Below are 12,216 nucleotides of genomic sequence, written 5' to 3' on the forward strand. Positions count from 1 at the left end.
TTCACAAATCTTTTTTCATTCTAAACTCCTTTAATGTGTATCACCCAAAATAGACATTAAACAATTAAAGGGACAGTATAAAGCCTTGTCTCTAGGCTTTATATCTAGTTAACTAGGTAATTGTATAAAAGGAACTTTTCAAGCGTTGAGGTTTTTTTCATTTCTTAAACCTTTTCTAAATAGAAACAAATCTTTAACAGTAAACTTAGCCATTGTTTGAAATGTAACAGTTGAATCACACACATATGAGAAAATAAAATGTATATATAGTCAGTTGGTAGTAAATGAAAAACCCTAACTGGCCTGGTATCTTCAGTGATACAAGGGATACTTCAGAAATAAGCACCTTAATTTAATATTTGAATTTCTGGGTGATACAGACTTTGTTGCTTTCTAACTCCAGTAAACTCCAGTTTTCATAAACTGTTCTGCAGTGTTTTCAGCAAGCTGAAGAACGTGAACCATGGAAGAACTTTTTTTAGAGTTCAGGCAGGGAGAATATTTGTCTGGACAGTACTAAGTTTGAAGAATGAGGACAAGCTAAATTTATTCCAGGTTTCCTGTTCTGTTTTCCCTTTTTCTTTTCTGAAGAGAAAGTTTATTTTTAAATGCTCCCATACTAGGCTAGCGATGTGTACACCTAAGGACAATCTAAATGGTATTTTTTAGGTAAATACAGAGCTTGCATCTTTTTTGCCATGTGCTGTCTTTTCATTGAGAGAAGCTTAGTAACATAAAAAAAGCTCAAACTGAAAATACTACAGGGGTTACTTCTTCAAGTAACCCATCATAGAGCTTAATTTAGTGGTTAATGCTCTGCAGGAAACTCGGGATCAATTTCCAGACCAAACTCTCTTTTTCAAAGATTCTGGCCTGACCTGGGATCTTAGCCATGCACACTTGTGTGTTGTGACAGCCTTTGGCTGATTCAAACTTAGTGGAAGCAGTGTCTGCAGCGGAGACGAATCGCGCTCGTGCCGACTGGGAGAGCGGCCGTGATCGTCTGGGACTGAGTGGGGAAAAGTGGCAAGGGAGGAAATCAACGCAAGTTTTAAATTTTGTGTTGGGTCCATGGCACTGTCAGAAATCTGTAATAGAAAAATAATATATTTAGAAGAAATCAGAGACTCCATAAACAGTGCAGACTTACTGTGCTGTTGTGGGAATCTGTTGTACGAGTTCACGCAAAGGCTTCAGGGAATGCTGATACTTTCACTCTTTATTACCATTTTTAATTCAGGTAACTTCAACACTGGTGTTGTTCAATTCCTGAATTTTCAGTGAGCCTTGTGTAAGGGGAGGGGGTGGATGGAATACCACCATCTGTGATGGAAGCGTTCAGATTTTGTTGTCTGCACTGAAACAGAAAATGCAGTTCCTTATTTTATAAAGAAACATGTGGTGTGGTTTGCCTAAAGCATTTTTATTTTTAACTTTCTAAAGAGTATTTATGCATCTGGAACTTCTGTGGATAGGTAGTACAGTTTTGCCGCAGCAATAAAATGAAAATGTAATTAGTTTCTTTCTGAAATACTTCCAAAAGTTTCACAATACTGTCTTTAATGCTGCCCTCAAGTTATGCCTTCAATGTTCCATCATGATATTACTTGGCTTCTCCCTACTAAAGTTACCTTTCTGTGTCAGGAATGCATTTGGCTCCAAGAAAACAGCTGAGGGCAGAATGAATCACTCTGGAGTGTACAGCAATTTCAAAATAAGCAAGAATGCTTCTTTGACTGAAGTCAGAGGTTTTGGGGAGGACTTTTTCTCAGTTAACAGTCATTTATTTAGTCAGCCAGTTGGATCATATTTAATATTTCAGGAGTTTAGTCCAGTGGTTAAAAGCAGCCAAGCAACATATAGTCAGTAAAGAAAATATTGAGTTTGAATAATTACATAGTGGGTATTGGCAAAAATAATTTCCTGAGGCTTTTTGGTAAGTCCATTTCCTATATGGTATTATGCACAATTTAATTCACCACACAGAATAGCAAGAAGTTGTTTCATCACCCTCCTGTGCACACACCTATTCAGAAGCACAGATTTAAACTAGTTTCATTCTACATTTTAATGTCACTCCCAAGCTAACAATTTCCTGATAAAAGGAAATAAACTGATAAAAAACATTGCTTTCTATGCACAAGTGAAAATGTGTTACTAAAAGCTCACAGCTGGGCTGTCTGTTTCTCCTGTTATGGTCAGTTGATGTATCCCATTCTTTACTTTCTGGATTTTCCTTCCTGAGCAGAGCTTTGGGCCAAAAGCTTACTTATTTTTAATTCAAATAAATAATTTCAAAATGCCAGGTGCTGCAAGCCACGTACTGGGCAGGTATGATAGAGCTCATACAAAACACACAAAACAATAAAACTTGTAAAATAAAGATGTAAAAATTAGATATTGCTTTCCATTGTTTCTTGTAAGTTAAACAGCAGTTGCAGGTACCAGAAGGATTCAGAGCTCTATGCATATGCACTTCTCAAATGAAGAGAAGACAAACAAATACATGATAAGCATGCTTATCCTTGGGATCAGGTACAAATTGAGCATGTATTGCTTAAACTAGTATTTTCAATGTTTACTGAAGTCATTAATTAGTATTTACAAGTAATGGTGTGTAGGTAGTGTGCCTGAACCAGCTTTTAAATCTGTATATTATGATGTGATGTAAGGATAATATACAATATGAAACCATCTCTACTCCAGTGCTAATAACTAATATAACTTGTTTAAGTGGTAAATATCATAGTGCTCAGTAATTAGAAATTACCTATGCCATTTTATCTCTAAAATACTCAAAACCTGGGAAATCATATCCAGCAGAAAAGCCTACATGAGGAACTTGTGTAAGTGTGAAGTCAAGCATTTGAAAATTAGGAAATTCTAGACAATTGTAATTGTACCCTTCATGAGTTCGCTTACTCATCATCTTTAATTGCATGTGATAAAATGAGGGATGAGTGTGGAATGGAAGGAGAGTAAAGGCAATTTATATTAGATATAAGCCTAGATTCAATTGCAATGGGCAGTCTTTAAGTATACAAGAAGATTGTCTCTGACAGAAGGAAGTTCATCATCATTTTATCTGAGATGGAAAAAAAGCTTAGAAGTGTCAAAGCCAATAGGGCATACAAGGCCAAAATAATGCAAAAAAATCTATATTGGACATTATACAGACATTAACACATTTGTTTATACATCCAAACAAATATTTGGTTTATACATTATTGTCTCTCTGGCAGATGTGCTTCAGATGATGGGGCGTGCTGGCAGACCACAGTTCGATGACCAAGGAAAAGCTGTCATTCTGGTTCATGATATTAAGAAAGACTTCTACAAAAAATTCCTTTATGAACCTTTCCCAGTGGAATCAAGGTAACAATAAAGCAATCAGAAAAGCTGATCAAACTATAAGCAGTACTATAAATGAGGGATAGAAGAAATGGAAACAAAATTCTTGTGCTGGATAAGTCCTAAACACTGGGGTCAAGAGGAAGACAATTTAAAAAAAGAAATCACCCATCTTTATGTAGAAAAATCCTTTTATCCATGAGTTTTGAAGCGCTGCTGAGCTCGTTATTCCCAAATAATACCACAAGTGCCTCTCCATTTAGGGGGTGTTGTCTCAGACGTGTGAAAGCACAAACTGTTCTTCAAGGGCAGTGTTTAGGACAACTATCCATGATCCTCAAAACCCTCTTTGAAATTCTGTGGCAAGTTACTAGTAGGAAGAAAACAATGTGAGTTTCTAGCACTCTTTAGCTAGAATATTTGTATCACTATAGATATCACATTCTTAAAAATCTATAAAGTTCAAAAAGTTCAAAGTTCAAGTTTACTTGGGGTAAACTCTTACTAATACAGTTTTAACATATATTTCCCTATGAAATTTCAAGACTTCTGTGAGAAGTATAGAAACAGCACCTTTTTACAGTCTCTTGGAACCTAGGTGATGCAAAGTTTGCTGTCCAGCATAATGTAATTTGTACCTTGGTTTTGATATTTTTAATACACTTAGTTGTTCAATGAGAAGCCAAACTAATTACATTGGTCTCCTGTAGAAGAATGTTTCATGGAGCAGTGCTCAGACATCTAATAAAGCATGAACATTACAGAAAGCTTTTCTCAGTGGCGAAGAATTCACAGTATTGTTCTCCTAAGGAAACTTAATCCCGCAACATAAGTGATAATGGGACCTCTATCTGCTCAGGAAACTTGTTGGAGTTTGAGAGTGCAATCCACCTTTGAAATGTAGTTGAAATGGGCTGGTGTATTTGAAACCTCATTTCTGTGGTGCACAGACAGACATACAATTTTTGCAAACAAAGAATGTGGAAACACATACTTCATTTCCTTAGGAAACCACACTTTTTTAACATAGAAATTACACTTAGCACATAAGTCTAGTAGTCATCTTCTTCAAAATGATAGCTAATAAGTGCAAAGAGTGGTTTGATTAAAATGTTGATGATATATCCAGACTGCATGGCATTAGCATAAACTAAAAAATATCTCTATTCCTTGGGAAGTGGTGTTTCTAAAGAAAGGAATAATATCTTCCTTATAACAGTAGTAATCACACATTTGTTCATGTTTGGAAGACTATAAATTCTCTATATTAGTAGTAACTCTGTGTTTTTGTATTTACTTTGTAGGTCTGAAATATTCCATCTTTTATTATAAAAAATAATATTTGATAAATTTGCATGTGAAGAGTCACATATTAATAACAACCTTGTTAAGTTCTCTGTAGGTTGTAAACCATGTAACTTAGGTTTGTCTTGGCCTCTTTTATGATCCAGTATTTCATATCTTCAGAGGGATACTGGTTGGGATTTTTGGGGGGCTTTTAGTTTTGGAATGCTTGCCTATCTGTTTTACCAAAGAGCAGATTTATCAGCTTTGTGTAGTATTTCCAATTTGTAAAAGTAAACTTCATAATTTTTAATTAAATTTTTTCTAAAAGCCATTGTTTACATATTTAATTGTAAGACTTGAGTACTCAACTCATAACAATCCTTGTGCTCTCCCTGATTATGGAGAGCTGAAACACAGCACATTAGAAACAAAAGAAAATCCAGAAATCCATTACTGTGGAATAGCAATAGAATCATCTGTCCAGCTTCTGTTGGACAATCTGTGTAGAATGCCTGCAGTTGTGACCCTTAGAAGCATGCAGTCACCAGTACAGAGCAGTAAAGCAGATACTCATGCCAGATTATTCTTTACTTTTAGCAACAGGAAAAGAACATTGGGAGAAGAAAAAGGATATAATACAAGAAAAATTAAGTTGAACCTTAAGGATATTTGCTGTTCTCTGATTGAACTGTAGCCAGGCATGATCTCATTAGATACCCTAATGGAGGTCTTTGTTCTGTTTAATGACTGAATATTTTATTTTTTAAGAATCATTTTAACCTGCTTTTTTTATTCTGTTTCTGGGTAAAAGTAGCTGCTCTTATTATTTTCTTTTTTTGTTGTTTTTTTTTGGATGAAGATGAGGCAAAATCCAGGGGAAGCAGTTTTGATGTAATTTTAATAGCCCTGAAGTATTTGTCAAGTATTAGCTAAGCTATTGCCACTGTTTCATTTCCTGTTTGTCTTTCCATATGATTCTCTATGGGATTAAATCAGCATGATCATATGGTCAACATACAATATTCAGAAGTTACCACTGAGTAGCTCCATCTGAATATGTTCCATGAATGATTTAAACTTGTGCGTTCTTGGTCCAATCAAAAAATAATTTGAGCTTCATTCCTCTATCATGTAAAGAAGATGACTGACCTTGCAATTACATTCCTCCTTCTTCCCCTCTTCCCTTTTACTGGAAGATAAATATATAATATTTTCAAATTAAAAGTAATAAACCTTTTAATGGACAACTCTACAAAATATATTACCTGTCTTTGTGATTGTAAAGTCAGCTAAATCCTTTTGTTTCCTGTTCTTCAGCTTGTTAGAGGTGCTGGCTGACCACTTGAATGCTGAAATTGCTGCTGGAACTATTACATCTAAGCAGGATGCAATGGATTATATCACCTGGACTTACTTCTTCCGTCGACTCATAATGAACCCAACGTGAGTATACAATATAAAGGCAATTTAATCTCAAGGTAACTTGAGGTTAGAGTTGATCCAAAGGTGATCTGTCTGCTGTTGGAGCCTAGAAATACTTAATAGTCTCCAGTGCAGGAGCATTGCTGGCCCACATGTGGATTAAAACTCATGAGCACATATTTTTTATAAATTTCACTCTAAATATAAATGCATTTTTTGGCAGATAACTTTACAACTTAATTACAGCAGTAAAATAACCTTATTGAGGGGGCTACATCAGCATCCCTAAAATAAAATCCCAGATTACCACATTCCTTTGCATATTGTATTTATAATGCAATACCTTTTTTTTAGCTACCACACTGATATGTTCTGCTCAGTTTTCTTTAGAAAATTTATTAAGACTTGGACTTTCCTAATAACTGAAAGAATAACTATCAGCTGTTTCTCTGTGATAACGTTTGCTTTCATTAGGGTACCCTGGTGAAACCATGTGTGCAATATTTTCAGTGATTGCTATCATCCTGGCTAGCTCCAGCTGGTATGCAGATCATTCTGAGCTGTTCCACCAGTACAGCCTGCCTTTGCCACAAGGCTGTTTTGGGTAAATGGTGTGTTACCTGTCATGTGATCATTCACTCACTAAAATAATGTGGCAAATAAAGAATTAACTGTTTAGATCACTAAATATTTCTCGATGTACTCCAGTGTGTTGTATTTCTGAAGTCAGGTTAATGTCCATAGCATTTGGCCAGATTTTCTGCCAGGTACTTCATAGGCAAGTGCTGCTGGGACCCTGCAGATGATAAAATAACTTCCTTTATTTCTTTTTTAGTCTTTTATTAGTTTTTAATTCTGCATCTAGTCCTATGTTGAGAATCTCCCACACAACAAACCCAATTTCCATCTAGTCTTCTTGGAAAATAAAAAATGCAGAGCATTTCCTAAGGAAAGCATTTTCAATTTTCTTACTTTATAACTGATTCAATGCATACAGTTATGGGAAGGGTATTTCTTCTCTGAGTTAAATTATGATTTTTAAGTGTTATATTTTATACTTTTTTAGTATAAAGAATAAGTACTATTACTTGAAAATGTCTTGCTCTTGAATTGCTTTGGTAAAGTGCTATAGTTGATTTAGTTTTGGTAAGCTTTGGTCATGTGGTATCTGTGGTAGGTACATTTTTTTAAGACACAACGTACAGGCCAAAGGTAAGTGTGGAATATAGAAATATTGTTTGATTTCTATAGCAATCTCTTCCCAATATAAAAGAAGATTTCCACCTGAGTATGAGGCTGGCATGTTGACTGCTGGTCAGTTTTTCTCAGCAGTTTCTTTATTGTCATGGACAGCTAAATCTGGAGTTATCTCAATTTCAACTTCAAAGCAAAAGTTCTGCTACTCTGAGGTGGGAAGAAAGTTGGGGGGTGTGGAGGGCAGCAAAAAAAAAAAAAAAGGAACTTCATTATGAGATGTAGAGTCTTTGTAGTGAGAACCAAGATGAACAGATTTTGACTAGTCATGCCCTTAATGGCAGGATAGGAATGAATAATGAAGTTTCTAATGAAATTTGAGTCTTACGTTGGAACACCACACACACAGGTCGGAACAGTTGACAAGTTGAGCTCTTTATCCACACAGGTACTCAGCATTCCTTCTGTACTTAGTCATGCAGGGAAAAAAAATGTAGGATATTATTTAGTCTGTCAAGCAGTTTGTCAAATCATTTCTAGATGCCAAGCACAAATGTAACGGATGTGCACTCCATTCCATTCTTTGACATGATTGCAGTATTAAGTTTCATCCAAAGTTACTAAACTTAGTTAGTAGTTTTCTTGGACCTGTTATCTGTGGTATTTTCAGACCTTCTGGAAGCCAAGCAAGCAGTTCCAGCATGGTCAGAATCATGAATGAGATATATGCAAGGAAAACTGAAGAGTTTTACAAACAGAAGTCAGTGAATGTTGAGATAACTCTGAATAAAGTTGCATTATGGTAACGGAGTTTTACTGTGCCATAAAAGAGCAAATGAAATGATTGATATTATCAAACAAAAAATATTTGTGGCTCTTAATAATCCAAAGATTTTAGCATTTGGGTTTTTTTCTTTTTTTCAAAAAAAAAAAGAGCACAAGTGCTGGTTTTCAGTCTAGATGGTTAGGCAATACCCATTCCTTGTCACTTGACAGAAGTGTTCTTTATCATGTCCTGCCCCAAAGCAATTTTGTTGACTTTCTCTCCACTGTGAAACAAGACCTATTTTCCAGACAGCAGGTGATTGTACCTTAGTGGTGAATAAGTAATTCCCATATGCATGATTAGTAAAATGCCTTGGGATTCTTTGGCATAAAAGTCATTGCATGTGATGCTGTAAATCCCCAAAATAATGGGGATAATATGCAGAAGATTTATATTCTCATTTATTGCCAGTTTTAGCTACTTGTATATTAGAGCTGCATAAACAAACGTAGGATCATCCTATTCCAATCCGGTATCATAAAATGCCTTACTGAATGCCTGCAATTTGTACTATTGAAATAATGGAAATCTACCTTTGTTGTGGGATAGAGATCCAAGTATCCTTTTCCTCTAAGTATCCAGGTTTCTTCTAAACATGAAGTCATCGTGAAAGTTTTCCTGGCAAACTTGAGATAATTTGTTAAAAGTTGTTTTAATGGTGTGGAAAATCATTGCATGTTAAAATACAATACTTCTTTTCATGAAACCATTTTAATTTTCTTGTTTGATAAACTCCTGCCTCTCAAACTCTATGGAATGGGTTATAACTGTCTAGATAAGAGGTGTAATGGAGTTGTTGCTTTGGGCAAGAAGGGTAGCTGAGTGCTGCTTTTGTTTAGATGCATGACAACTAGTCACACATGAATGACAGGTGTGGTCCAAACAAAATGTTTATCAAAGTGTTTCAGTCTCCATATCCAGAGTTTCTTCCCTGTTCTTCCCTTCCCTCAAAACAGTTAATCCTAAGTGCAGAGCTTTTCACAGTTCCTGTACTACTTCGGCCAAGTAGTACAACATGTACTCCTTTCCACATGGAGCTGTAGTCACCGTGTTCTTTACTTAGTCAAGGTCATATCACACAGATAGCAAAGGGCCCTGTTCTTTGCAAGGGGCTACTTTGACAGGCTCATCTATCTCCATTCCTTGGCTGAAATGCCTTGGGTATTTCATTCTTTTACCCTTATAAAATATTATAATTGTGACTTTCTATAAAAGAGAAATATCTATGAGAAACATTTTCTGTAAATCAGGTTATGATGTTTTCCAGATACATGTGCAGTAAAAGAGAAATAAAAATTTACAACATATGTAAAGTTAAGCAGAATCAGCTTTCATTTGGAAAGTTAATTTTTAGATATCCTAAGAGCACACATCACATTCCTATTAAACTGTATGTGGCTATTTATGTATTTATGTGTGAGAGTGCATCAGTGTATATGTGCACACTTACAAAACCTGTTTCTATGTAAATTCCTTGTGAAAGCCTTAAAAAAGATACTTTATTATTTCATTCTGAGAATTATTATTGAGGGTTTTTTTTTTCCTTATCGGTTTTGCCAAGTTTTTTGGAGTGAATGAATAATACAGCATAAATTATAGTCTCAGACTGATGATGCCCTTATCATACATTTCTGTTTTACTTTCAATTTCATTTTCTCATTATGATTAGCTGAGCATGTGAATAAAACATATGAATACAAATTATGGTTATATACTGGTGCAATATATTTTCTGCTATTATGATGGCAGGTAATATCATGGCAGAAGTCAGTCAGATTGAAATACCTATGTATTTCAGTGACATAATCACAGTTATTCAGAATTTTAGGGTTAATTTGGAAGTGTGTCAGAAAGGAGATTATGAAGTTAAATTAGCTAAGATTAAGAGATAAAATGGAAAATTTTTACAGTAGCTAAACTAACAGAAGCTAGAATGTGCGAGTATATTGTACTGCAGTGATTACCAATAACCGTAATTTCAACTGGTAAACAGATATTTCACAAGGACTTTACCAAAAGACTCTTCTTTTTACAATGACATTTAGACCTATATCCATGTACTGATACTGTATGCATGTGTATATATTTAATAAATGACACCTATAGGCATTACTATGAATTTAATAACTAGAGTTTATTCTTCAGAATTATTAGGGTCACATTATTAGGTCATTAGTGATGTGAAAAGTACAGGAATGTGGTTCACAGTATAGTTTTATCAAATATTCAGACAAAAAAAGATTTGCTGAGTCTGTCAGACAGGGAAGCCCCAGGCTGCTGAGTATTTGAACTGCCTTCTGCTTCCCAGTCTGCTGCAATCTTAGGTGAGAATACAAAGCTGAAGACTCAACATCTCTCCATTCAGAAAGAAAATTCACATCATTTTCTTCCTATTCTTGGATATGATTTACCTGGAAAAATTATGTTAGAATATATGATAGGAAAAAGAAAAATCTTATCAATATGTGAGCAAATTTATGTTTGGCTATGACCTCTCATCTCTCATGAATGCATCTTGGGAGATAACCTGTCTTGAAAATCAGAAGCATGATGTGAGGGTAAATACTTTGCTGATGTCAGAGGAATGGAATTTGGTTTTGTTCCTCTTAAATGACTACAATGTACAGTATACTAAAAGCTGATTAAAGATAGCAATGTGTCTGTTTCTCCCACCTGACATATGCAAAGATATGGATAGAGGAAAACATGATAGAGGTAAAATACAAGGTGGCATTACTGTCTGCAGCATTTGTGCACTCTGTAATGCCTTTTTGCAAGCCAGTCACGGACTCCAGAGTCAGTCAGTAATGCCTTAACGGCAGAAGTGAGTTGGTACGTAAGGTCATATCTCTCTCTGGCTATGAAGATTCATCAGTTGTGCCATATACTCTGTAGCATTTCCATGGTGCTATTTGGAGATGGCAGCTGCTGAAGCTGATGAAAGTAAATATAAATTATGACTGCAGTAAAGGGACCTAGAAAAAATTACTATCTATCCTCCCCCATACTTGTTAATAACAAAATTCTGCTTTCAGAACTGTAAAATCAAAAACTGTAAAAGCACACTTTCTTGCTATCAAGTGCATGTTGTGGATTTGCTGTTTCATGCATTTGTTTCAAAAGACCTACTGACTAGCAAGTTTCTTCTTTAATATTTTTTGGCTGACTCTTGTCACCAATTTTCATTATGTGTGTCACTATTACCACCGTATAATCTGAACATAAAAAACATGGTGCTGTAACAAATGACTCCACAGCACTGACAGTTATAGCAGGACCATTTCAAGGCTGATGAAAAATTTCCCAGAGAGATCTCAGGTCAGGTTTACATAAGCTAAACAGGAAATGATTGCCACCATTCGCATTAAATCCTAAATGTTTTGTGTAACTTCATCTACATTTTATGTTCCTGCACGTCTCTCTGTCTCTCTCAGCTGATGAAATTCCACACTTCCTTAGATGAGAGAAATAAGTTCATGTTTCACAGTTTGTTGTTCTTGCTAAGCTCTACAAGGTTTTGGGATTTAAAATATGTTATTTAATAGACAATAAAAAGTTCCTTCAGCTTTTGATTGTTTAAATTTTACATACTTTGTAAATTTTTATGATACCTAGGGGTTTGTTACTGCTTTTTCCCTATGGACTACTAATGGAAGTTAGCCTGTCTAGCCCATGTGCTAGATGCTGTTAGGATAAAACTGCCTTTGACTTTCACACCTCTCAGGGGACGAGTAATTGTTGTGTTCAAACAGCCTGTAATTGTGATCCCGCTGGCTTTCTCAGTACGCTTCTGGCTATTAGAATCATTAAACAACTCAGCACCTGTTAACAGCATTGTAAATATTCAACCCTGCTTGTGTGCAGGTTGAGTCCAATATAGGAGAAGGCTTACAGAGCCCAGCCTCATAAATTAGAGCTTCTGACAAGTCAATTATTGTGAAACTGGGCTTCACTGTGAAATAAATGAAATGGTGTGCTGATAAAAAGGTAGGCTGTCTGTTTATAGCAAAGGGGAACTAATGACTAGATGATTCAATGCAGTGAGCATGAAACTGCATTGTTTTTATTCTTTATCTGTAATTAAATAGTTAGGCAATATTGCTTCGTAGAGGAACTCACGTATTATGCAGTTTTTA

General features: G+C 35.4%; 1 protein-coding gene across 2 annotated transcripts in view; it reads left to right on the forward strand.

The window, feature by feature from the left end:
- ASCC3 (activating signal cointegrator 1 complex subunit 3) overlaps positions 1-12,216 on the forward strand; it is a 252,139-nt gene that overhangs the window by 196,261 nt on the left and 43,662 nt on the right. For both annotated transcript variants that reach the window (XM_030235642.2, XM_050973217.1), the window contains exons 33-34: positions 3,243-3,375; positions 5,956-6,081. In XM_030235642.2, the coding sequence (XP_030091502.2) occupies positions 3,243-3,375; positions 5,956-6,081 (259 nt within the window). The remainder of the gene's footprint in view (positions 1-3,242; positions 3,376-5,955; positions 6,082-12,216) is intronic.

Source organism: Serinus canaria, chromosome 3, assembly GCF_022539315.1.
Source record: "Serinus canaria isolate serCan28SL12 chromosome 3, serCan2020, whole genome shotgun sequence".
Lineage (NCBI taxonomy): Eukaryota > Metazoa > Chordata > Aves > Passeriformes > Fringillidae > Serinus > Serinus canaria.